Source organism: Botrytis sinoallii, assembly GCF_014898435.1.
Source record: "Botrytis sinoallii strain Bc 23 chromosome Unknown BSIN_004, whole genome shotgun sequence".
Classification (NCBI taxonomy): domain Eukaryota; kingdom Fungi; phylum Ascomycota; class Leotiomycetes; order Helotiales; family Sclerotiniaceae; genus Botrytis; species Botrytis sinoallii.
Genome location: NW_024066031.1, coordinates 2810494 through 2838012, shown reverse-complemented (window position 1 = coordinate 2838012; position 27519 = coordinate 2810494). Strand labels below are relative to the sequence as shown.

General features: G+C 43.0%; 5 protein-coding genes across 5 annotated transcripts; 2 read left to right on the top strand and 3 right to left on the bottom strand.

The window, feature by feature from the left end:
* Positions 1-1168: 1168 nt before the first annotated feature.
* Positions 1169-2476, top strand: EAF02_003240 (uncharacterized protein; the record flags this gene model as incomplete). The annotated part of the gene is made up of 2 exons (XM_038899288.1): positions 1169-1697; positions 1779-2476. 2 exons carry the CDS (start codon positions 1169-1171, stop codon positions 2474-2476), a joined length of 1227 nt encoding a protein of 408 aa, XP_038761576.1.
* A 1107-nt stretch (positions 2477-3583) lies between these two features.
* EAF02_003239 (uncharacterized protein) lies at positions 3584-12104 on the bottom strand (the record flags this gene model as incomplete). The annotated part of the gene is given in 5 exon segments (XM_038899287.1): positions 3584-4817; positions 4866-9454; positions 9505-11335; positions 11353-11806; positions 11959-12104. The coding sequence occupies 5 exon segments, from the start codon at positions 12102-12104 to the stop codon at positions 4323-4325; spliced, it is 7515 nt and encodes a 2504-aa protein (XP_038761575.1). The 3' UTR covers positions 3584-4322.
* A 5326-nt stretch (positions 12105-17430) lies between these two features.
* On the bottom strand, positions 17431-18867 carry EAF02_003238 (uncharacterized protein; the record flags this gene model as incomplete). The annotated part of the gene is made up of 5 exons (XM_038899286.1): positions 17431-17793; positions 17847-18235; positions 18307-18531; positions 18608-18675; positions 18734-18867. The coding sequence occupies 5 exons, from the start codon at positions 18865-18867 to the stop codon at positions 17431-17433; spliced, it is 1179 nt and encodes a 392-aa protein (XP_038761574.1).
* Positions 18868-22030: 3163 nt separating this feature from the next.
* Positions 22031-24720, top strand: EAF02_003237 (uncharacterized protein). Its single transcript, XM_038899285.1, has 8 exons — positions 22031-22124; positions 22298-22395; positions 22507-22576; positions 22647-22727; positions 22792-23142; positions 23196-23621; positions 23740-24040; positions 24097-24720. The coding sequence occupies exons 2-8, from the start codon at positions 22385-22387 to the stop codon at positions 24396-24398; spliced, it is 1542 nt and encodes a 513-aa protein (XP_038761573.1). The 5' UTR covers positions 22031-22124; positions 22298-22384; the 3' UTR covers positions 24399-24720.
* Positions 24721-24918: 198 nt separating this feature from the next.
* Positions 24919-26714, bottom strand: EAF02_003236 (uncharacterized protein; the record flags this gene model as incomplete). Its single annotated transcript, XM_038899284.1, has 5 exons — positions 24919-25534; positions 25617-26239; positions 26290-26400; positions 26437-26575; positions 26599-26714. 5 exons carry the CDS (start codon positions 26712-26714, stop codon positions 25198-25200), a joined length of 1326 nt encoding a protein of 441 aa, XP_038761572.1. The 3' UTR covers positions 24919-25197.
* Positions 26715-27519: the final 805 nt, after the last annotated feature.

Sequence of the window (27519 nt, the reverse complement as noted above, 5' to 3'; positions counted from 1 at the left end):
ACTAAGCTAGATCTGGGGATCTACAATGATCTCAGTTGGAAATCGGGTATACCAGTACCGATTTAGAAACAACAGTTGGTTTCCAACGGAAAGATAACTTGGGCTCGTGGTTTCTCGTGGTTTTTCTATCCCTGCTCGGGGCTTAGATCTCATACGTTTGTACCGAATTGCTGTCCACTTTCCATCTAATGACAAGCGAATATCAGAAGTATCCATGGATATTCATTGGTCACTATTAAACCCTTGGATCTTCCTTCCAGAAAGGAAAAGTCGCAACAGATTTCCTAAGAACTGTTGCACTCTATATAAACCAACTGGACGGACAAAGGGAATTTAGAAATGTCCGACGCTGCAATGTGGGTCCAACCTTCCGGACATGTATACAAAAACTATCGCGATTATATCCTTCTGCGGACATGATCTTGATCTCCAGCAAGATATTATTAAGCTTATTATTAATCAACAGCTCTAAGTTTAACCCGCTCGTAGTTTAGAAGCTACCTAGGGCCAAGATACCCCCACCACTCTGCGTATCTTTGCGGGGGCTCTCCTTGGTGACCTACCGGCACCTTCCGGTAGGTAGTTATGTACTTTGTGGAGAATCGCATAATGTCCACATGTTTGTGCGCTGAGTTGGTCAGCAATGATCTGAGATAGAGATGAAATCACGGGGAAAATACACAGTATCGGCCGAAAGGGTAGTAAACACAAGTTTGTGATTTCGAAGCAGTTCTTTGGTTCTCATCTTTCTGTGCGTAATGTTCATTGATGCTAGGATACCAGTAATCTTGGGACTGTCCTTGGCTGAAGCGGCAATTTGAGACAATGCTGAACCATATCATTCGAGCTCGCTGGACAACGCATGTGGGTAATGTTGGTCTTAGATGAGATGCATGCTGCCACATATAATGTCTTGGAATAACAACGTCCTGCTAAAATGTAGTTGCGAGCCAAGTAAACCTTAAAACTGGTTTGCTAATCACACAAGGTGTGATTGAGAGAACGACAACTACCTAGTTAGTCTTCAATCACTATTTAAGGAGTCTTCCTCCCCTCGATATCATATTGTCTAACACAGGTATTATTCTGACTACACTCTTCTATCTACCTGCATTTCTACTTTGACAAGCTATCTATCCAGAACAAAATCACTTCCTCCTACCTCATCATGGATTCATTCAACTCCAAAATTGAGTCTGCAATTTCTGCAGGTAAAATTCCAGGTGCCGTCACAGCTGCCAGCAATGCTACGAGATCATTCGTTCACGCCTCATCATACGGACCTCGTTCTCTTCACCCTGACTCATCCACACCTTTGAAAACAGACGCCATCCTCTCGATTGCCTCCTGCACCAAACTCATAACCTCGATTTGTGCTCTCCAATGTGTTGAGCGCGGCCAATTCACTCTCGATGAAGATGTTTCCCGACTCCTCCCTGAACTCAAACTCGAGGAACTTGATATCATCCAGGGATTCGATTCCGAGGAAAAGCCCATACTTGTCAAGGCTACTAGAAACATCACGCTCCGTATGCTTCTCACCCATACGTCCGGGCTAGCATACGATGTCTTCACGGCTAACTTGATTCGCTGGCGAGCAACACGAGGTGAAGTTGCCACGCTTGACAAAGGAACCCTGATATCACGTTGCAAAACCCCATTGACAGCTGAACCTGGGGCTTCTTGGGATTATTCTAGTGCGTTTCCCCTCTTTTTATATCCCCAAACCTCACAAGCAAAGAAGAGAGACAAAAGCTGACAAGATTTCTCTAACATAGCCGGACATGATTGGGCCGGTCTAATGGTCTCACGAGCCAACAACATGACATTGCAAGACTACTATAACAAATACATATGCACACCCCTTGGCATCACAGATTTCGCATTCCAAATCGATGAAAATCCTGATTTACTTTCACGCTTGTTTGATCAGGCTACTCGTGTCGGAGGCATTACTCCCTTCGGTACCGCCGCCGATGCCACCGGTGCGCTCGTCCACGCCGAGACTAGATTTTGGTCACCAGAGCACCCCGACGACGCAGGCGGAGCGGGAGCTCATATGAGTGTACCTTCATACCAAAAGATCTTGCACAGCATCACAATTTCAGACGAGAAGCTTCTCAGCAAAACGATGAATGACAAGCTTTTTGAAGCGCAATTGACAGAACCGCAATTGGCGGCTATAAATTACGCGCGTCAGATTCCGGATGTACGCCAAATATTGACCCCCTCAATTCCAGTCGATACGAAACTTGATTATGGGTTAGGAGGAATGATAGTTCTGGAAGATTTGGAAGGGAGGAGAAGAAAAGGGGCAATGCATTGGGGCGGATTGCCAAATTTACTTTGGTGGGCTGATCGAGAAGCAGGTGTTAGTGGAATTTATGGGAGTCAGTTGATACCTACTGCGGATAAGCAGATTATAGAGATGTTTGAAGAGTTTGAGAAGGCTATTTATGCAGAGGTGGGGGCTTGATGGAAGAGTAGACGTTTGGGGTAGTGTATATATTCAATTTAGACGATTGATTTGAGATGTTACTTCCAGAAGCGAACAATAGGGTTTCAATGTATTACTCTGATGACGCTAAAATTGACCTAAGTCTACTCTCGCGTCACTTAGATTCTATAATAGCAAGAATCTATATATTTAAGATAGAACCTATAAGGTATAAGGTATAAAATTAGAATTAATAATCCTGAAAGCTAGAATTCACAATTGAAAATGAGAAATTAGTATCATAAGAATAGAATCTATGATTGAAACGTAGAAAGTATATATAAATTCTGAACATAATAGGCTAGAATCTAAATGATATTACAAGAGTAAAAAGATCTCAGCTTTAACGACACAAAAGTAACATTCTGTCCTTCTAGTAGCACGCCAATAACCTACCGTTTTTTTCATCCAAAAGCTTGCGTCTCCATCTATTTATCTTTTCTACTACCCATTCTGTCCCCATTCACTTTCCTCCGCACCCAACAATCGAGAAACGGTCATAATCAAATTCCACAACACTTCTCCAATTTCTATCAATATCCGATACACTTCAACAAATCTAATCTCACAAATATGCTTTCGTCGGCATCAGCGATCTCAGTATTTTTTACCATCACATCTTCTTACTCTCCACCTCCTCGATTTAATAATCATACAGAACAACACCCGTCAATCACCCACCAAACATCTAGTCCTACAACCCTCCACCAACTTCCAACAACTCTTCACATTTATAACTTCCATCTACGCTCCTATCCATCCCTAAGCACCAATATCAACCCTCCCAACCAAAGACAATCGATCGAATTTCAAATTCCCATCATATATATGCAGATACCTATGTGTATACACAACCCACCAAGCGAAACAGAATACAACATGGCTGATTCAACGAAATCATATTTTCTAAACACTTCATCCACATGTACGCCAATGCAGAGCATCTCGAGGAGCCGAAATCCCCTATCGAAAGAAAATCACCTCGCCTGCTTACAGGTCAAGTCCTCTGTGCTGTTTGTCTCCATCTAAATACTATCTAATCACAATCAATTTCTCAAAGATGAAAGAACAATTGTACTCGGGAGCAACTGCAGGAATTCCTTTTTCAATTGTTTACAACGAATATGTGCTATTTCCCAACCTGGTATCATTCATGCTATTCTACTAATATACCATTCATTGATCAAACCAACCAATTCACCATCAACTTTCTCACCCATTGACATCTTAGTCCCCATCTCGCCTATCTTCCTCATCTCTTCTACGACTCCATCCCCCGCAAAAAGACCCATCAAACCTATCAAACCATCAAGCACGCCATTCACTAATCTATCCATCCAGCGAACCATCCTATCAAATTCGTATTCATATTCTCATTCCAACCCAATTTTTTCCTTTCCTTCCTCTTCCCACCTCTTATCCACCGCATCAATCACCATGCAAAAACTTGTAATCGCAATGCCCAAAAACGCCACCGCTACACCCAAAAGTCTGATAAATCAAAAACCAAACAATGTATCACGAAGGGATATCTAAAGTCTCCATGTCTTTATCCTCCGCTGCCACATCTTAACTCACGGCTTTGTACAAAAACTGCCTTCTTCGTAACGATCGTCTCATACATGAATAATTCTTCGCTTCTTATGGACCTTGCCTTCCTCGCCTCTCTTGTATCAACTTTAGCTTGTTTTCCTTGTTTTGCACCGACCTTTCGTTAAGATCCGCGTTTAACCAATATCTGCTATGGAACATAGGCTCAACCAAATTGTATTAATTCCTTCACCCATCTTCATCAACACGAGATTTGTTTATCCGTCAAGACTTCTCATGCCGACGGTTTACTTCTAGGCGATAACTCTTCATCACCAGGCCTAGCGGCCTTCGCTAACCCATTCAGAGCACGATTCTCGTGAATCCCATCAACCCCATCAGTCAATTGATGACCTTGGTCCTCTCCAGTAGGTGTTTTATCGAGATCATCTAAATACATTTGCGTAACAGATAATCGATGAGGTTCATTTTTAGCCGTTCCATATGGATGAAGAGGAGTCGGTGTAGCTTCTCCAGATAAATGTGATGCTGATGGCGATCGGTTTGAAGGTAAAGGTGAAAAACTACTTTCAACAGAATTTGTTCGTGGTGCTCGATTTGCAGGTGAAGAGGAAGCACTTCGCTCATTTTCATCTATAAATGTATCCTTTGCGTTTGGGAGAGAAGGAGCCCTCGCACCATTTATAGTTTTTTCATCTTTAGCCCCTTGAAGGATATCTCGTGCCACTTTTTTCGCATCTACGTTAAGGTTTGGTAGGGAGAGAGGAGCCTAGGTGATATTAGCATTTTCTCTCTCCACGACTTTTGTGCAACTTACCTGTTGAAGATATTGATCTAATTTCTTCTTCAAAATCCCCGATCGAACAGGTTTGGCCAGATAATCATTCATACCAGAAGCCAAGCACTTTTCCCTATCCCCTTGAATAGCAGATGCTGTCATCGCAATGACAAGAATGCCTCTGACTGCATCAATTGAATCTTTGCGTAACAACTTGGTGGCTTCATATCCATCAAGAACAGGCATTTGTACGTCCATAAGAACAATATGATATGGGTTGCCTTCGCGAGCCTTTTGCCTAATGCCCTCCACAGCTGCCATTCCATTGTCGTAAGCATCAATAATTTTGAATCCCAGCTTTTGCATAAATTGGATAGCAATCTTTTGATTGATAGGATTATCCTCGGCAATACAGATTCGCAAAGCGTCTCGACTTATATGAGAGAAATCGTTGAATTCAGTAGGGACTGGTTGTACTCCTGGGGCCTCGATGGGTTTTTGAATAGCTTCACGCGGAGGTTCGTACTGAGTATCTCCTGCAGAAACTTCCGGATTGGCTTTATTGAAAGTTACAGAGAACCAGACAGTCGTGCCTTGGTTTTCGACACTCTCAAGCTCTATTTGTCCACCCATCATCGATTCTATAAGTGACTTACAGATACTAAGTCCGAGACCAGATCCACCATAGCGACGAGCTGTAGAATTGTCTGCTTGGGAGAAGGGTTTGAACAATTTGAGCAGCTGCTGTCTTGGTATGCCAATTCCAGTATCCTTGACCCAGAAAGTCAACTTAACGGCATCTTTGGTTTCCCAATCTGTTTTAGCACCGACAGTGATAGAACCATTCTCAGTGAATTTCAAACTATTTCCAATAAGATTACCAAGAACTTGGTGGAGTCTGACCGGATCTCCATAAATCAGAGATTGCGGAAGATTTATATCTTGAATGATTTCCACATTTCGAGAGCTCTTCTTGTCTCTGTTGCTATATGAAACAGATCTGACAACTTCTCGTATCATCTCATCAGCATTGAATGCTACAATAAAAAGCTTCATCTTATCAGCTTCCATCTTAGAGAAGTCTAGAATATCGTTAATGACAGTGAGCAGTAGATCCGCAGAAACACGGATCGAATCAGCCATCTCCGCTTGCTCCTTACGAAGATCGCTATCACGGAGAAGTTCTGAATTTCCAATGACTCCATTCAATGGAGTGCGTAATTCGTGACTCACGTTTGCCAGGAAGATAGATTTGGCTTTAGCAGCTTCTTCGGCCAATTTGACATTGCGAAGTGCCTCCGCCTTTGCCAAATTAGCGTTTGTCTCAGCCTCCAAAGCTTTAGCTAAAGCTCTTCTCTGCACATCAACCATAGAATTATTGAAAGCCGAAACCTTTTCTACTTCTTTCAAGGTCAAGGCATTGGAATAACTGATGCCGATTTGATTGACCAGCAATTGGAGGACCGTAAGATTTCTATCGGTAAAAGCGTTTGGTTGGCCTTCCAAATAAAGAACTCCAAGTAATGGTTTGATACCGTGGCATATCGGAATAGCAATGACTGATTTTCCCAAGGGATTGCGGGTAGACCAAGCAGGATTAACATTACTAAACCTTTCATCATTAATGAGATCAGGTAGGAATACAGTCTCGCGAAATCGAGTGCAGTAAAGAATGACCCCTTCGGCAACCAGTGCCGTTTCACTCAGAGGCAGCCCAGGTATGTGAGCCACAGCGCCTTTCTCTGGGTCACCACTAGCGGCTATGCTCCACCCAATAGGATCTTCTTCTTCAACTACGATTGCAGCGACTGACGCCAGACCTCCACAATTCTGCAGAATAATCTCACACATCGTTTTGAGCAATTCATCGACCTGGAGAACACTAGAGATGACTTGCGAGCTTTCGAGAATGGACGTTAAATCCAGCATATCTAGAGCTGGAAGCCCAGAACCAGCATCAGGTCTCGCGGAGCCTCCTTGCCAGGCCCCAATTCTATCGCCTTTTGTCTCAGAATCATTGGTATGAGCCCGTTGCCGCTCGTCATTCTCGTCCCCTTCTAGAGTACGATATGGTGTGGGTGCAGAATCGCCAGCAAAATCTGTTTGCGTACTAGTTTCCATATATCGAAGGCTGCGGGTGGGTCCTTGCAGAAGAAGGCTATGTTCTATCTCAATATGTCTGGCAATTCCTCCTGCTCCAAATTGCCGGTACAACATGATTGTTTCTTGCAAAGCCGCCTTTGCTGGCCTTCGCGAACCGGCGCGTAAGAGAAAGCCGGCAAGTAGAAAATTCCCCAAAGCCTCCTCGAAGACAAATTCATGTGAAGAAGCATGATCCAAAGCTTCTTCGTAATGTCTCAGTGCCCCTCCATGATCATTCTCCATTTCGGATACTTGAGCTGCAAGTAACTTTGACCAAGCCAGATAGTTAACATCTGAGACAACCTGCCAATCTTCAATCTTTTTCTGAAAATAGAAAACTCTTTCCTTGGTATCTTTTAATGCTTTACCAAGATCCCATCTGCTACCTCCCTTGGGGCTTTGAGTCGCCGCTTGAACATAATCTTGTTTTTTGGCCCAAAAATATGCGGCCAAGGAAAGACCGTGAAAGAACATTGTGAAGCGTGTGTTACGAATAGACCATAGAGAATCTATCTGCTCCAGGAACGCCTCACCTAGAGTGATGGCTGCAGAGTAATGACCGTACAAAAATAGAGGGACAATCTCAAATCCTTCATAAATCATGATCGACCGATCACTATTGGTCAAGGTATTCCTCAGCCATGCTTTGTACAATAAAGAATTATGCGAAGCATCATTGAGACATTCTGTTGGTGAAGTAACTATCGTCTTGCCTTGCAGCGCTCTGCAAACTTGTCTAAGGACGATGAGCATGGTCCCTCCTCTGCTGTCCACCTGCCAATCAGGGACTTCTTCACATCCATAAGTGCAGAATGATTCAAGATCTGCCAGGTTTTCTGAGGCAAAAAATTTGAGTGTGCCTACGAAACCGAAGTTGAGTATCGTTGACATTCTGTCGCCGGCCTGAATGGTATACTCTAATGCTCTTTCCAATTGGCCGAGTGATTGAGAAAGCGGCCAGTGAATATGCCCAACGAAGAGAGAGTAAATGGTTCCGCCACGGCCCAAGGTGTAAATGTCTCGCCATCGATCCATGAGTGCCAATGATACATTCCCCATATCGCTTGCAAACTCAATCATATTAAACCGCGTGATTGCTATAGTAGCCAGGTGAAGAAACGCCATTCCAGCTTGAGGAAAACTGCCCCGCTTTAAGTGAGTCTGGACCATGACAATTGTCATTTGGTAGAAAGTTAAAGTATCGGACCAAAAAGCTGCATTGATGGTTTCCACCAAAACGGCGCCGGCAGCAGCAAGGTTGGAGTCTTCCATCATTGGCTTGTCAATAACGAGTGTTGCAGCGATCGATTGAATCTCTGATGAGAGACGTTTGAAATCATGGTCACACTTTTCGAAACTAGGATTCCCATCAACCTCGATATCCAAGGCAGCCAAGCATTGTTTCAATGCCTCAAAAGCACTCCTTGAATCCCCTTCTTGTGAAAAAGTGCGACTTTGAAGCACCCAAGCTGGAGATTTATCAACCGGAGTTTTTGCGTTTTGGAAGATGATCGACAAAAGTCTTTTTGTTTCCCGGTATTGTCCCATGTAGAGACAACATTCTGCAGCTCTAGTATAGAGTTGAAGTGTCTCGTCATAATAGCAATCAGGTTCATCGTCATTCCATGGATTCTTTTGCAATAACTGAAAGCACACAGCATAAAATCTTGCAGCAGTCGGTCGAGCTCCACTCTCTGCAGCGGCCGTGGCGCAATTGAAGAGTAACTTCCTGAATGAATGTCTGTGTAGCACCTGTTCAACAATAACATCAACGCATTCACAAACATGTGAGGCCGTCACATCTTGGGATCGCTCATCAGCACTATAATATTTCATGAGCGTCTGCGCAATGATGAAATGCATTTTGGGGCCATTGCACTCTCGTAGTGATGATGCAGCTTGAATGTAGCGATCATGTGCAAAACGGAAGCGATCATCATCTTGTGTTGCGACAATGATATAAGCTTGAATGGCAGCTTGAAGCCCACCAATCGCATCTTGTTGAGTGTGTGATAAACAATAATATCGATCCGGCGGACATTCAACCATGTGATTCTCTGAATCAAACTCGCCACTCATAAGTCTTTGGACCAATTCGAATGAGAATGTCGTTCCAATGAGGGAAGCCCATGCAAGAATTGACCTAGAGGCTGGAGGTAATTCATTTAGACGGCTTGTGACGAATTCAGTATTCAATACCTCATCGTAGCTCTTGGTTTCGAAGTTCTTGAATATCCTGTCGAGATCATATTTCCAAACATTCTCCTTGTAATCATACCATATACATTGTTTTCTGTGGCAGCTGTCTAACATCTCACGAATATAAAACGGATTGCCTGCCGTTTTAGATTGGATGACAGCGGATAGAGGAATGATTTCATTCTTTGGTCGACAAAGAGTGGCAGAAATGTACTCTAAAATATCGTCTTCAGTCAAGGGATTGAGCACTATTCGAGTAACTCCAATACCATTATGTTTGATGTGCCCTAGATAAAGTTAGCGCTCTTCGTCTTTTCAAAAGTCTGGGCATGCAAACTGATACCCTCAACGCCCGGAGGCTCTAATATTCCCTTGATTTTTTCAGGTAGAGTCTCTTCAGGTCGATAAGTTACAATAATGACCATTTTCATGCGTGCCGATATGATTTGAGCTATCAGATCTAAAGATTCGTCGTCCGCAAACTGTAGATCATCCAGACAAAAACATATGAATTTGTGTTGTGCAAAGACTCGAAGTACATCAAGGAATGTGTTCATCAGCCGCACCGATTTGGTTGAAGATCCTGCACGAAGGAAATCTTGAGAACTCTGGGAGCCCAGTGTGAGATTGTAAAGACTGCCTTGGCTCGAAGGTGAAGAGTCACGGCGTTTGAATTCTGCCCTGAGGCTTTTATTGTACCCCTGCGAGAATTGCCCGGAAGGATTGGTTGACGGCATGGGACCAATCAAAAATTCAGGCAGTCCTAGTACTTTATGAAGAAGCGGCCACGCAGGTCTGACGTATTGCTTCAGAAGCGCGTGAAACGGGGTGTCTGTATTACTTTCAGAGAATACTTGCTTAAACAGACTCGATAAAAGTTTAAGCACTGGTCCGAATGGTGTCTTCTTGGCACTGTCGAATTTCGAGCTTGCAAAGTATCCTCGCCGCCGCGCTTCGATATGGACGGATTGCACCAGACAACTCTTTCCAAGTCCAGCTGCTCCTGCTATACTTATAACCTCACATCTCCCTTTGCGCCGAAATTTAGTGGTGTTCCGCGTACTCATCAGACTTCCTGCACCATCAGAAGATCCCTTTTCCCCGGCCATACTATCTGCAGGACTTTTTGTGTCCAGTGACAATAATGAGTTATTCCTCTCCCAAACCTTTAGATTTGTACCTGAACGGTAAGAGTCGTCTACAGAGTTTTCTTGAGAATTTGCGGCGGATCGATATTGGCTTGAACTAGTTCTATGAGTTCTGTAATCCGTAGGAAATAGCATGTTGTTAGTACTAAGTGAATTTGACCTTCCCTCCGCCGAACTTGTGTTCTCTTCGCTGGAGAAGCTTCCCGAAGCCATAGCATCAAAGCCATCGAGACGTCCGTCAGACAAACTGGAACCAGATGATAAACTGTTAAAGTCCTGTCTCTGTGAGTTGAGATGACGTCGAGAGACCTTGTCGATAATCTTGACTACCTCGTCATGCTCGTCGGATCTTCCAATCATAATAGAAGGAAGTATAAAAAATGAAGAAACATCTTTTGTAGCAATATTCCAGTGCTTTAGAGCAGTCGAGTCGCCAGCGCCCAGAAGCCTCCGTACTTCTACAAGATCGTGTCGTAGCCCTGAGACGGAATGGTACCTTTCCGTGATGTTTTTGGCCGTCATCTTTTGTAAAATTTTACTAATAACGTCTGGAATGTCCAGTCTGATACTTGAGACCGATGGAAGACGTCGCCCTAAAACACCTTGTATAATATCCATCGGAGTTTCTCCTTCAAAAGCAGGCTGTTGGGTGAGCATAGTCCAAAACAATATCCCTAATGAGTAAATATCTGTCCGACTATCAGGTTCAGCAGGCATACGACCGGTCTGTTCTGGTGACATATATGTGAGTTTCGTCTTCGCGCCCAACTCTTTCGTCAATGTAGACCATCCCGTACTTGTGAGGCCATGTTCGAAAGTTCGGAGGCCCGAACCAAAATTGATCAATTTGACTCGGCCTGTCTCCACATTCATGTGAAAAGCGTCTCCTCTAATCTCCCCGTGGACGAGACGCTGCCCATGATGCAGAATCTCCAAGCATTCTGTGGCACCCACTGCAAAGTCCAGAAAAGCCTGCAATGGTACCACTTCATTCGGCGAGAAGGAATCATCCCGAAATGCCTCATGCCTATCCCTACCTTCCTTCCTTTATACCAAGCGGGGCCATAATCCACCATTTTTTGCAGGTAGTTGTAGCCCGGATGTTCGAAAATGCAGACCACGATAGGACCTTTATCACCTTGTTGACTTGGTAACCGCACCAGGTCTACTGGCCTTATAATATGGTTGCCATCCGGATCCACGGACCTTATTACATTTTGACATATATGAAATGCTCGTTCCTCTCTCAGGGCGTGAGAAGAAATGCGCGCGATGACTGGTATCCCACTTGAACTACGTGAGCTCTGGACGCTCCCGTGGTCGGAAACATCGTCGTGAAGAATGCCGGAATCACTTCCTCCATGTTCACTATCTGCATTACGCGTCCTACTTGTGCCTCTAGTTCCAGGTCGAGAGGAATTTTGCTCGGATCGCGATGTTGTGTTGCTGTGTCGACTTTGGGTGGAAGTATGCTTTGTTCCGTTGACCTGCCTATTTGTAAAGAATGTTCGTCAGTATTATTATCTCCAAATAACCAGCAGCACAAATCCGCCAGTATGCTCATCCACCATCTGCCTCTCTGCGCATCTACTCATCTACGCCATGTCCATGGAGGTTTCCTGGAAGAAGTTTATTCTACTTACCAATTATCATAGCTAGAGTGAAAAGGTTCTTTCGATTCGTCCCAAGTATAGCCAGCGATCTGGGCCAATCTCTCAAATATTCTCGGGGGCGGATCCAAAACACCATCAAATTTGAAATCATCCCCCACGGGCAAAATTCCCTCCATACCTAGCACCGGAAAGCTTTAATTCTGCTCGTATCGCCAACCAAATCCCAAATCCCTTCACCCACTTTCTCTCATTGCCTTATTCGTAAGTTCGAAGATCGTTTTGATCGGATAAGATAAAATTGATGTGACGAAACACAGGGGGAGGGGTTCAGCAACTCGGTAGTAGGTACCAATCTTCGATTTCGGAGGGGATCGATATTTGGGATTTCGACCTTTGGCGGATATGTCTTCAGAGACGGGCTCGATGTGCTCGATGGCGGGACTGGGGTTGTTGCGTTAATGCGCCTGATTGAAAGTAGCTTAGTAAATGTATCTACGTCACTACTGAGTACAAGACAATATAAAATGGGAAAATCACTGGGTAGAAGCAAGGTTTAATTTTTTTAGTCGAGAAAAGCAGCTAAACGCCTTGACGCCTCACATTGTTGTTGTTGTGATACGAACAGGGCGGACTGTACAGAAACGCATTCAAAACCATCTAGAAGGTTTTGAGATTCTAGAGAGTACTAATAGGAGTATGTAACTAGGTCGGTCGTGATCTAGTCACGGCATTCTTCTCTATAGATTGTATCAAAATTCAAAACTTCCCGTGCCTACCTTGGTAGGTATCCGAATACACATACCAGCAGGTCAGTAGGTATATCTACGAAGTACTCCCCACAGTAGCTTCTCTCACGACATTGCACGGAGATGATCATCCGGCGGCGAATTGATCATCCATCGAGATAACCCCAACTTGGAATATGTACAAGTTCAGATTTTTCTCGAAAACTGGGGCTTTTTATTCATTTTTTATTCATGTTATTCATTTTATTCACCCCTTATCGATATTGGAACGGTAATGGCGGGGAGTATCGCAATATGTATAGTTCCCATTAGGTACTTCAACATATGCCTATTGGTATCCATTCTGCATCTGCATCTAGACTTCGGCAAATCTTCCAAGCCCGCCCACCAGTTCGACTTTGAATCGTGAAAGATCTAGATACCTAGGTAGGGCAACAGGCTGAGACAGGGTGATGTTGTTAGCAAAACCCTAAATAATTTCAAGAGTGGATATAACACCTACAAATTTCAACGTGCTCTACTCGTAACTTTCATCTACTTCTCTCATGTTTCAACCACCTATGTCGACTTGAATTGACATTTAGACATCAGAATAAAAGCATTTCATGAATTCTGAATACTACCTAGATTTATACCTAAATATCCATAGTCCCCCACTTCAAACCGACCATATACGAGCTCTTATACCCCAATATCAAGCCCTCATGATTCAGTCCTTCTTGGACTCTTCCTCCACCGTAACCTGCTAATCCATTAAAGGACGTTCTCGCTTATTACATTACTACTTCTACCTGCCTCTCCATTCTGGTTTAATTACCTATAACTATTATCTAGTATCTTACTTCTTCAATACGAAACCTCTTATCCTCATAACATTCTCATCATCATTTCCATCTCCTCCTTGCGACCATTTTCATCCTCTCCTAGGCTTGTGAATAGACTATCATTTCAATAAGATATATAACGTTATGATTGCTATCTGGAGTAGTCTCAAATCACCTAGGTATACCTATCTCCTCAATTATATACCTATATAATATCCATATAAAAATCAAGTGATCAGCTCTATCCGTTTTTACCCGGTTGAAGGGTTTCATCTGACGATTATGACTTGATATCAAACCAAATTACAATTCTTCATATCTTCTCCTCCCTCAATCTGTTATCCATCCACCTTCTCCAATTGGGGAATCAATATTCCTATTGGGTTTCCGAAAATTTGCATTCTCCCTCTTCTATAATTATTCTTCTACTCACCATGCTTGACGGTTATTTTCATTCATTTTTATAATCTGCTCTTATACCTTTCTCCCTTTCAAACTAACATTTACTCTTATGTATTTTCGCTTACCCCCTTAGCACTTCCACCTTTTATTCCTTTCATTCCTTGAAAATTATCGCTTACTCTCATATCTATATCAATTCATCTCTTTAATTGATGACCACCTCCTCCCCGCCTCTTCATGTCCCTCATTCCATTCATTCCTTCCCCTCCATGCCCCAATCTCATCAGTTTCCATCTTATCCATCCCAAAAAAGTTACCAGTTCCTCCCCTCCAATCTCCCTATATCAACATCTCGCCTCCTCAAATATCCATCAAACCCAACTATCTATACCAAAATATCACACTCCCCTCCAATTTTCCAAAAAGAAAAAAGTTACACTCAAGACCCATACCCAATCATTGGAAATACCTCACAGCCATCCACCAATTTTCTCCATTCATCGATCAATTCACAATATTTCTCAAGCAATACATAATTCAGTCATCAACTACAAACACGATCCCAGGATATCTGACAGATTGCGAAACCAAGCGGTATCCTCGGTCTTTGTTTATATGCTAGTTCATTAGAAACATATCACAATCATTCCATGATATCTCCTTCTTCTCCTTCTTCTCCTGCTTCTTCTTTTTTTTCCATATAACTACATCATTTCACATCTCCCAAGACCCATTCCATTCTATCCCATTCCGAATCTCAACGCTCTTTAAATATCAAACTGCAGCTACCTAATCAAGCGCCCACCCCCATCCCCCATCTCTCAAACCGATCTTTTATTCTCACATCAATACCTATCTTTCTCAATCTATAAAACATCTGATATACATTCATCCCTTTCCTCCTATCTACTACCTCAACCAAAGATACGAATCCACTCATCTCCTCAACTCAACCCCTCCATCCCTCACCACAAACCAGAAATCTCAACCCCTCAAATTCCCAATCAATCATTCAAAAAAATCAAAAATCCATATCAAATCCATATTCAAAATCCATATCAAAACCAAAATCAAAGCTAAAGTAATAATAATTTTAACCGACAAGCCAATGATATATACAAAACAACTCTCATCTCATCTCATACTATTCAATCCCATATCATTATATATCCTTTCCCATCCCATCCCATTCCATTCCTTCTCTCTTCTCTCTTTTCTTCTTTCGCTAGCTATTTCATGCCTCCTTCGTTACTCTTTTTCTCGTTCCCTTTCCTCTTCATACCTACTTATTTTCAGAATACAAGTTCTAGAATCATATCACAACACACAAAGATAAACAAAAAATTCTCTCACATAATATACATAGACATTCCCTCGCTCATCTCCCTCTCTACATCTCCCTCTCTCATCGTCCCTCTCTCATCTCCTCTCGTCAGTCTCCCTCTCTCATCTCCCCCTCTCATCTCCCTCTCATCTCCTCTCCCTCCCACCAACATAAATCCCTCTTCCCTCCCCCCATCCCCCCAAAATCCTCCAAACCACCAAGTCTCAACCCATAGCTCCCTACCACCTTCACATCCCCCCCAAACCCGAAACAACCCAAAACATCCTTATCAGCATAACCTACCTATTATCTACACACAACCCTTCTCATCACAATCACAATCACAATCACACTCATACTCATACTCATATTCATATTCATATTCATATTCATATTCATATTCATATTCATATTCATATTCATATTCATATTCATATTCAATACTCATACTCATACTTATACTCTCCATTATACCCCTTTCAAATATCACACCTCTCTTATGCAATCGCTAAAGCATGAGTAAACAAGTGAGTAAATAAATAATATCAATAATAATCCACGTTATACATTTCCAAGTTTATAATAGTATACATTTACATTTACAACAGTAACCTTATACATTATGATTCTTATCCAGATAGATGCACTCATTCAAACATAAATAAAAGATCCCCTTCCCCTTCCCCTCCCCTCCGATCCTCCCCTTACAATTACAATCCAAATTCCTTCCTTCTCTACCCTCCTCTTTTCTCACCCTCACTTACCCATCAAAAGAAAAAGAAAAAGACCCCACAAAGAAAATCTAGAGGCAAAGAAACAGCTACCCTCCCTACCTCCCTCCCCACCAAAAAGAAACCAACTAACAACCAACAACTAACCAAACACCCCCAACTCCAAATTTCTCATATGAAAATTACATACAATCCAGCATCTACAATCCAACAATCTTCCTTCCTGGAATCCGCCACCTTCCCTCTCCTCCCCCCTAAAAAAAACATACCCACTATTACCCCAAATCCTTCTCTACCTCTCTATCTTTCTGCCTCTGCCTCTCTGCCTCTCTCCTCTACTCCTACCCTCACCCTCACCCTCACCCTCACCCTCACCCTCACCCTCACCCTCACCCTCACCCTCACCCTCCACCCTCACCCCTCACCCTCACCCTCACCCTCACCCTCACCCCTCACCTCTCACCCCTATATCCCACTGAAACACAACCACAACTCAACCAAAACCACAACTACACAATATCCCTCTATCCCTCCATCCCATCCCCCGCACATACTCTTCCCTCTTCCCTCTTCCCTCTACACTCACACCCATCACCATCTCAGACTCACCAGCGAAATCCACATTTTCTATACTCTCTACTCTCTACTCTATACTCTCTAGTCGCTCAAGTAAAGTATACACATACGTACCTGCGTACATTCATACTTTCAGTTTACACAAGTTCTACGTACTAGATTTAGATTTATACACACATACACACACACATACCAATAGAATAAAAATAACCCTACCTAGGTACCTACTACCTACTATCCATCACAATCCCACAACTCCTCACTCAAACCCCCAACTTCAACAACCAAGCAAGTAAATTCACAATTCATATAGCCTAAATATATATGTATATAACTTTAATTCTATAGTGATCTTCTAACATATTCGCTATTCACACATTGCTATTCACACATTGCTATTCACACATTGCTATTCACACATTGCTATTCACACATTGCTATTCACACAATCAACCTAGAAAATCATACACCGTCCCCATTTTATACATGAATGCATGCATATCCGTGCATTCCCCAAACCATACCATCCCACCCTAAACCATTCATTCGTCTATCAAGGATACTATCTTTCATGTCAAACATGATATTGTAAAACATCATGCCCGCTTCTGCAAAAGAATTATCAAGAAGAAAATTCGTATCAAGTATCGCAAAGAAAATAATAACGCTAGTGCCAGACCGAGCTAACTAAGCTACTTGTATAATGGCATAAGAGCACAATATGCAGGGGCGTCTAGTATGTACTTTTGAAAGACATCTCATGGTTCAATTGATCCAACCCATTGAACCACATCATATGGTATATGGTTTACAATAGAATCATATACCCCAAACTTTTCTTATCCATTACCGAAGCGAAAAGAAATATGCTTCGGCAAGGTATTTAACAAAGAAACACTTTACGAGCTTCCAACGGCGTTTTTAGCGGCATTAATATATTCGCTTGCGTGGATATCGTATGAGGGTGCGAATCCACCGAGGAGAGTGAAAATGGTGGTAATAATAAGACCAAAGACGATAACTTTGCGGAGGACTGGTCGACGGGAGCCGAGATCTGCCCATTGGCGTCCACCTTCTGCAAGATAACCCTTGATCTTTTCAGCACCAAGCTTGAACCAAACCATTCCACCGAGAGCAATAGTATATCCGAAGCATTGGAGTGGGGTAATGAAAGTTCCCCAGATGATGACGGAAAGACAGACGAGGAGAATATCTTTCAAAACACCGCAGAGAGTGAAGATGAGAACGGAGGTTTTGCCAATCTACATATCATGTTAGTAATGAGTTTTGTCTTTACCAAATGTGATTTTCTTACCAAGAATACAACGGAAACGTTCAACATGAATGCGCACATAGCATTGGCCAAAAGAGTCCAAAATCCAACATTGTAGAAATCGCCCATGGTCATGGTTGGAATTTCCCAGAAAAGTGCGACGCAGAAGTTCATGATGGCACAAACTGGAGCGAAATAGTAAAGGGATACCAATGGGTCCATCTTGAACTCGGCAGAGCTGAGAAGTCTTTGAACCATGACAATTCGAATAGCCTCAAAGATGATACCTCCAATTTGGAAAAGAACACCAATGACCACAAAGTCAATTTCTCCAATGGATGCGATGACGACACCGATAACAATGAAGGAGACGTTGAAGAGGGTTTTCATGTTGGGTTCGGCAACTCCCAGAGCCCAACTGGTGAGCAAGACTGCGACAGGAGTAGTAGCCTACAATCGAGTGTTAACACATTGACATTCCATCTCTAGCTATTCAACATACCTTGAGCATTTGAAATGAAAGAAACACTGAGATAGAGATATGTCAAGTTTCCGCAAATCAAACTCAAACTGAAGAAGATTCCAATAGGCACGATAGCTCTCAAGTATACACGACCCGTCATCTTAACCGTCTTTCGTCCATCGAGAAGTTTGGTCGTTCGTGCGAGAATTTGCGTCATCAAAGTCGCGAATCCAAGATGCCATGATGTGAGGAAGATTGGGAAATCTGCAGAACTGTTAATTCATGGTCGCGAGTAAAAATGGTGCAATCGCAGGGAGCGACCCAGCTGGAAAAAACGTACGAAATCCGACGGTCGACAAGATCCATTTGTTGAAGAGAATAACACTGGAACTGAAGAAAATCCATGTCCTTTCGAGAAGACGTCAGCGAATTGTTTACTTTGATTGATGATGAGATTCTAACTTACATAACATAAAATGCTGGGTGTACAGCAGCCTTTGGAGGTTCTGATTTCTCGGCGGCAGGATTAACTGTAGGAAGGACAGGAGAATCTGCCGACCTGGAGATCTCTCCGGAAACTCGAACCTTTTCTTCAGTCATGATTGCGAGATGCGTTGTTGAAAAATTGGTGCAATGATACTTCAAATGTGTTGGAGATGTTTAATGTGAAAGATCACAATCTAGATGTAAGGGCAGTAATGAGGGTTGTACGCGTTTTCCTGTGTGCCAAGCACTAGATAACGATCGGAAAGGTTAGAATTCCCAATGGAGAACGATTATCGAGTTTTTTTGCGCTATGAGGCGAAATTGAAAGATTGGAAGGATTGGAACTTGGTATTGTTTTACCAAAGAATGAAATAATGAAGAAGAGGTGAAGAAGTAAATTGAGAGGAGAAAAGATTGAAATGACAAGAGAAGAAAGGACTGAAGTGAGTGAGAGAAGTGGTCCTTATGTCCTTATGTCCTTGTGTCCTTGTGTCCTTGTGTCCTTGTGAATGGATCGGATCTATCGTACTGGGGACTCAATAATATAATTACCTCTTTGATTTGAGGTCAAGTTCTCGACGTGATTTCAATGCTACCTCCTAGGTAGGCTCAAGGTTACAGGTACAGATATCTAGATGGCAGTACTAGGTAATAAGAGGTACATCGTGCATACCTATCTAATACCTACTCACTCTAGTTGGAGTCCTCTGTTAATATGGATACTGGGTAGTAAGGTTCAAAGTGGATATTCATCTACCCGGCTAGAAGACTTCGGGGCCCAGATTAAATTATACATCATACGTAACTCTCTGTCAAGCATCAAGAATGTCAATAATCAAATATATTAGAGTACCCGTGGACTATCATTATCATTATCATTATCATTCTTATTATCCCTCATGTCCTGGGTCGCTTACCAAGGTAGGTAGGTCACGTCTAGTGTGGTTAACCGGAAAAGTATATTTCATTATCATTTCCATCTCCATCTCCATCTCCATTTCTATTTCTGCACATTCCTAGGTAGATACCACAAATTCATTTCCTCCTTCATTCGTTTTCAAGTTATTTATACATTCGAAGCTTAATTAGAAGCCATCCTCTTCTCGAAGGTTTCAAAGAAGCGAATGGAAAAGCTTTAATCCTTATTTAGATGAAAATGAACATTGTCTAACAGCATTGGGGATAATGAATCTTGTCGTCTATTAGGGAGGTCCCAACAACAAGTCCTACCTACCTGGTATACATCCAGGTAGTCCAGATCGATTTGAGCATACCAATCAAGTCTCTAAACAGAGTAGGTACCGGTATGTATTGGATAGCTGTGGCTTGAGCTTACCAATTAGAGTACGCCGTCCGAAAAAAAAAGGGCCGGCAAACGCGCAATCACTTTTGATCTTCCCCCCTTTTTTTGATTTGAAGGCAATGGCAGGGTTATGACAATGTATGCCATGTATTTGTTAATTATGTATTGGAGTGCAATCCAAAGAATTAGAACGACCGTAACTCAATTCGACTATTGCATACCAAAATCAAGTTCAATATCCCGCTACTCTTCATCAAATCATCGTCTTGAATGTTTGAATCATCCCAGCTAAAGAAAGGGAATTTCTATTTCCATCACAGTGACATCGTTACACAGCCTTCTGATCATCGAATATGCGATGACTTGTTAGAGATATTGAAACTTTTGGCAGTAGATCTACAACCTCTTGACTCTAAAATGTCCTCAATCTCAGATTCTCAGCCTCGTCATTTGGAAAAGGTGATACCCATACCTTGTGTCCCTAAGCCGTTTGTTGTGAAGCTCTGGCGCCACCCCCTGAATAAATCTTTTTGCTTTGCTTCCCCTTGTTCGTCTGCGAAGATCAAAAGTTACACCAAGAGATCTGTCAATGGCATCATCATCATTGGCCTTCTTGGCCCCCTTGTTCCCTCACGATATACTCAAATCTAAATCTAATTAATTGGTCCCATATTGACGTTCTCCAGAGGGGTAACAAAAGGGACCAAAGCTCAGTGTTGTAAATTGGCTACTCCCGTGCTACTGTATGATAATTTGATCGATTTACTTGAGAGATTAGTCGAAGGTGCTGATCCTTTCATGTATTTTTCTGTCAAACGTCAATCCTGGTGTAGGCCACTGGATGGCCAGATAAATGTGGACTTTCGCGGATAGTCACCGCAAAAAGGTCGGTCTAGCTATACATCGAACTAACTTTTTCCAAAGTTGTGGAGAAGTTCAACTCGTGAGCTTGTCTCAGAGATGAGATCCGGAAACCCGAATAGACATGCTGATACGATATTGAGGATATTCCCAGTAATCTCATCCTCGCCTGAAGTTTACTTGCAACCGATTTTCATTTGTATAAGACTTCACACCTTTTTATATCGCTCATGATGTTTGGAGATCGGCGGATTATCCATGTTGATATTCATTTGATGAAAGTCTGACTCGATTGCTCTGCCAGAAGATTGCAGTTTATAGAAATGTAGAGGGAACCAAGCTCCCAGGTGATTACAGGAATTTCTTATCACAACGCCGGTAACATGCATGATGCTTCCCGAGGGGTTCTTGCATTGCGGTAAATAAACGGTGAACGGTGAGGGCGCACAACAGACGGGAACGAAGTTGGAGGATAGTTTCTTGTCGATCAAGGAAAGGAACGGGTGCGTACAGTAGGTGTTCAGTAGACTTGGTAAATATGTGGTTTGTGAGTGCTCGATGTTGCGATACTCGGCCAAGACGTCCCCAAAGGTTGTGGAGAAGGAGATGATCCATCGTGAAATCAACAACATCCAAATCACAGATGATCCCATTGAGAACCTGCAAGTAGATTAAAGTCTCCCACAATCGTCGGCTCAAAGAAAATACGTATTCCACAGTTTGCATTCGAAGGAATCTAGGATGATCCAACTGTTTTGGGGGATTTCTTTTCTATAAGGTTACGATTAAAGTTATTAAAGACACACACATCACTTGTAAGTGAGGGAGAGGCATGAAATACTACCGTTTTCGACGTTGATACGTTCTCTTCCGATGTTGTAGTCTCATACTTAGATGAAGTTTTATATTCTTTTAATATCCTGTCCCAAGGTTCGAGAATCAACCTTTCAAGGTTGATGCCGAGACCAAGCCAATAGATAAGCTTTTCATGATCCATGCTTCAGATTCCATTTCGTTCTTATCCAAATTCGGTTGTAGCGTTTACCATCATTATCCGTCTACCGGTCCAGAAGCGATGTTCAATGTTCACAGATGAGAGAGGACGGGAACATTAACCACCCTCGAGCCACCCTAGTTCAAATAGGTAATTAATTTGAGTTAAGAGAGTCGAATTTAATCCTCTTCGACCCTTTCATCCTTGCTCAAGGTACGTGGGCTATTTCACCCTCATTTTAACAACCCACCGAGATTCTTCAATTGGTGTTCCATAATTTTCCCAGGTGCTGTCATTTCATACATACCAGTTGGCAGAACGAGTATAAGGGAAAAGATACCATACATCTAGCCACCTTTACTTTCCTCTTCTAATACCTTATTAAGACCTCTCGTCCGCCTCTCTCTGTTCAAGAATTCTCTCCAATTTATACCCAATCATACCCTTCAAACGATACTCTATAGACTTACAAAATGGCCGATATGTATGTATACCCTTCTCACTACCTCGACCTTTGCCCCCCTCATCCACCACACCATCATCTGCGCAATGAAATCTCCATTCGTGGCATCCTCAAGCTAATTGGCACGTGTAGCAACGTGGATGTTCTTGTTATTGGAGCTGGACCAACTGGTCTTGGAGCTGCAAAGCGTTTGAATCAACTTGTGAGTGTCTTTCTACCCAGCGATACACACCGCCAACTTGGAAGAACCTTTTTACTGACCACAATCGCAGAATACTGCATCATGGATGATCATTGATTCGAACGAAACTCCTGGTGGACTTGCTTCTACAGATACCACTCCTGAGGGCTTCGTAAGTTATCTCAACATTCAATGACAAATGTGGCAAATGCAATTTTCTAACTTCCAATTCACAGCTCTACGATGTTGGCGGACACGTTATTTTCTCACATTATAAATACTTTGACGACTGCATTGATGAGGCTTTGCCAAAAGAAGATGATTGGTACACACACGAGCGTGTCTCTTATGTCCGCTGCAAGAACCTCTGGGTTCCTTACCCATTCCAAAACAACATTTCCGTTCTGCCAAAGGAGGAACAAGTCAAGTGTGTTGATGGCATGGTTGATGCCGCATTAGCAGCTCGCACTGCTACCACCAAACCCAAGGATTTCGATGAGTGGATCGTTAGAAATATGGGTGAGGGAATCGCAAACTTGTTCATGAGACCATACAATTACAAGGTCTGGGCAGTTCCAACCACTGATGTTTGTATTCCCCTTTCACTCTGTTACACGAAATTATGCTAATGATACAAAAGATGCAATGTGCATGGCTCGGTGAGCGTGTTGCAGCTCCAGATGTGAAGACTGTCGTCAAGAACGTTATTCTCAACAAGACTGCTGGAAACTGGGGTCCTAACGCCACTTTCCGCTTCCCTGCCCGCGATGGTACCGGTGGTATTTGGATCGCAGTCGCAAAGACTTTGCCAAAGGAGAAGACCTTGTTTGGAAAAGAAGGAGAGGTTAAGAAAGTCGACGCTGATGCACACACTGTCACTCTATCCAGTGGCAAGACCATTGGCTACAAGAAGTTGATTACCACCATGGCTGTTGATCAACTTGTCGAGCAAATGGAAGACAAGGCACTCATTACTTTGAGCAAGGATCTGTTCTACTCAACAACCCACGTTGTTGGTGTTGGAATTAGAGGAGAGCGACCAGCAAACATTGGAGACAAATGCTGGGTAAGTTCCTTTTCCACTTTTTTGTCTCGATATTATTTTCTGCCAAAGCGGTGACCCCTCAAATTTCTTGGCTTAATTCCGAGTATCACCCGTTTTCACGTGCTGACATTTTCCATAGCTCTACTTCCCAGAAGACGACTGCCCATTCTACAGAGCAACCATCTTCTCAAATTACTCCCCATACAACCAACCTGAGAAATCCGTTAAGCTTCCTACCTTATACCACGCAGATGGCAGCAAACCAAAGTCTTCTGAGGCTCAAGAGGGTCCTTACTGGTCCATCATGTTGGAAATCTCCCAATCTACCAAGAAGGCAGTCGATGTGGAGAACATCCTTAGAGATTCCATTCAAGGTCTGATTAACACTGAGATGATCAAATCAACCGATGAGATTGTTTCCACTTATCACAGAGCTTTCGGTAAGCATCTTTCCCGACTTTATCTACACATCAACATAGACTAATCTTTACTATAGACCACGGCTACCCAACCCCATCCCTCGAGAGAGAAGGTGTCTTGACTCAACTCTTGCCAAAACTTCAAGAGAAAGATATCTATTCCAGAGGACGTTTCGGTTCATGGAGATACGAAGTTGGAAACCAAGATCACTCGTTCATGTTGGGTGTTGAGGCAGCTGATCACATTGTGAACGGAGCTGTTGAGCTTACTCTCAACTACCCAGATTTCGTTAACGGCAGAAAGAACACTGAGAGAAGACTCGTTGAAGGAGCTCAGGCTTTCCAAAACAAAGATTTACCTACACGTCTCGCCAACTAGATGTACGTCCAGAAGTTTGGAAGAAGGATAGAGGAGTCGAGAGACCGGGAAGAGTCTACTGAAAATTACTGTATACCTCTTACGTTTATTGAAGTTTGAGAGGACGCATTATTATGCACCTAGATTTGTCTAAAATCTGCTGGCTGGTGTTTGCTTATTGCGACTTAGATACACACATATGCGATTTGTACTCGTATGCTAGTTCTGTTATTGAAAAAATAGATAGCGAGAGTTTTATTTTGAAGAGCTTGTTTTTTGCTAGCTACTTCTCAGAAATAGATTCTAAATAGAAAGAATTTATATTTTATGATTTGAGCCTTCTTGATACTTTGGTTATTGTGTTCGAAGAACTAGTCTTTCTCGTGATTGTTATGAGTTGATCTCATCGCATACCCCTCCCTCCCCCAGGTTGCAGGCGAATGGTACTCGTACTGAATTATATGGATTGGGCACCTAGTATATATACAAACTTTTGCGTGGGTTAAGAATAAAGTATATAAATAGAGTGTAGATAGATAGTATGCTACGGGATATAAACCAATGCGAGTTGATCCATCCATCCAAAAACCCCTAATAGGTACCTAGATAAACAGAGAAAAGAAATGAACAGAGTAAACCACCGGAGAACATATCGAATGAACTACAAATAAATATAACCACATCTAATGTGAAGAGCAAACCCATCCACCAATACAATCGAATTCCTCCCACGCTATGCTCAATCAAATCGTCCCTCCCTATACCATCCCATTTCATCATCCCAATTGTCAATCCCCACTCACCACCCCACTCCACCCTCTCAAATTGTCGGCCCCGAACCCGGAAACGAAGAAAACTGAAACTTCGACTGATCCGGATCCATCAATTGCGGACAGCCTCCAATCGAGCCCAAGATGCCCTCGGTAGTCGAGGACAAGATGCCCACCGGTTCGGTGATATCGCTAAAGACGTTTTTCAGAAAATCCGGCGCGGTCAATTGTGCGTTTTGGAGGAGGAAGCAGGCGAGATTGTTGCCTTCGAAGAGGGATTCGAGGTTGTACACGCCGCCGGTGAGATCGGAGAAATCGATGCCGGTGAAGGAGTTGACGGTGCCGGTGTTGCCGCCGACGGTGAGGGTGTTGGGGTATTCGGATGCGCTTTTGGGGGGAGGGGGTTAGTTGTGTTGGTTTGTTAGGGGGGAGGAAAGAGAGGGAAGAGAGGGGATGGGATGGGACATACAAATATAATATATCTTCTGTTAAGCTTAGGATACCATATTCGTCACCAATAGCTCGTCGTCCCCAACCAGGTGGGATACGTTCCCATCCATCTTTCTTTTCGAAATATCCAGTCTCTCCAGTGACGCCAAAGAAACTCTTCAGGTTGAATTGGTCTAATATCCCCTCGGGGTGCGCCGCAGTATGATTCGCCATAAATCTATAAATAAAACTCTGCGCCGCATTACTGACCGCCATGCCCACAAACGGACCATAAAAGAAATACGGATTCGTGCGAACGCTTCTCTCGAAAGTGATTTGGCGAAGCTGCGACATGACCCCAATATCGTAATTGGCAGTTTCTTTATCTGGTTGTAGATCAAATAGTTCTTGAAAGTGAGGCATTTGAAGGACCCAGGCGTTGCCGTAGACAAAAAGGTCGCCGCGAGTGGGTGAAGTATCGCCTTCATATTTATTGTGCGAGCCGATTAACCCTTGAGGGGCACCAAGTAGACCAAAGAGGTTGTCGAGAATATTTTGTCCTTGAGTGGGGCTTGCACCAATGCTCCAACCTGGATTAAGAGAGAGAGGATTGCCGTCCATGACAAGGCCGTAGACAGTGAGGAATATAGCCAAATCTGCTCCCTTCGAAAATCTTAGTATCGATCTGCAGTTCTCGAAAGTGTAATCCTTACCATTCCAAATACTCTTTCATTGGCATCAATTATTTGAGAAATGGTAGCAAATCCATTGTGAGGTATAAAGCCATGGTTCGCTAACGCGTTCAAGCCTGGACAAGGACCTCGCTAAAGAAAGCATTAGAATCGATATTGTTGACTCACTATAGCACAAAAAATGCGGAGGTCTGAAGGATGAACCCACCATATCTTGGGGCCGGGGGGCACAAACGCATGCTCCCGGGATACATTGATAATTTGAGCAGCAGCGTTTAAACCAGGTGAGCTGCGTTTGCACGTCTTTCTTCATATGCAGCTTTGGCTAACGAAGCGATTTTGGAGTTCATAGCAGTTGCCTCGAAAGCTTTAGCAGGGAATGCGAGTATTTGTATGGGTAGTACAGATAAAGCAATGAACGCTAGGAATGTGATGTTAGATTCCATTTTGTATGTATAAGAAGGTGAACAAGTGATTTTTCAAGGGAAGAGAGGGTTATGTTTGATGGTAGAGAATGGGGGGAGAGGAAGCGAGATCTTTATACTGCCGCAATCACTTCAATTGAAGACAGTAAAAGTTACATAAATTGCTATTATCTACTCGCTACAGCCTTCACAATCGAAATTTACGGATAAATCGACATGTGGAAACCTACTTGCGTCACCCAATCAGCCAAATGAATAGTTTGTCACCCCAGAGTATAGGTTTGATAGAGATACTTCTCGCCATTACGTTACATCAACGTCGGGCCAGCCTTATCCTTCGCTGGAGCCGATAGAATCGGAAAGATAACTATCCGCTTGAGAAAACATTGTACCAAAGCTTTAGCTATATCGATGATTCGCGATAATGACCTCATAGTCAAAATTGATGCCACACCAAACCTCCATCAGTACAGGGGGGATGCATGAAGTAAGAAGACCACGAGCAAAAGCGTACGGATATCGATGTAGAGTTCGAAATATTTGGGAACCCATAATAATGAAAGTAAGTAGCAACGTGATGATGTTACACCTGAAGTTTGCATCGAGCTATGGCGCAAGCCTCTCCTGTCGAGTGAAAGATAACATACTTGTTTCACCCGAATAACATCACGTAACACAGAAAATGGTGGTAGACCGTCGGTAGGCGGAATACAACCGTCGTGACACTTTTCTAACGTTGTCTTGCCGGGGTATTGGAACGTGCAATGGGCCAATGTTTCAATGTCTCTCGTTTGTATTCCCATCTAATACTCCATTTCCGAAGAAT

Coding starts and splice junctions, on each gene's coding strand:
- EAF02_003237 (XM_038899285.1), top strand. Junction 23,143..23,195: donor GGGCAGTTCCAACCACTGAT/GTTTGTATTCCC, acceptor ATGATACAAAAG/ATGCAATGTGCATGGCTCGG. Junction 24,041..24,096: donor CACTTATCACAGAGCTTTCG/GTAAGCATCTTT, acceptor TCTTTACTATAG/ACCACGGCTACCCAACCCCA.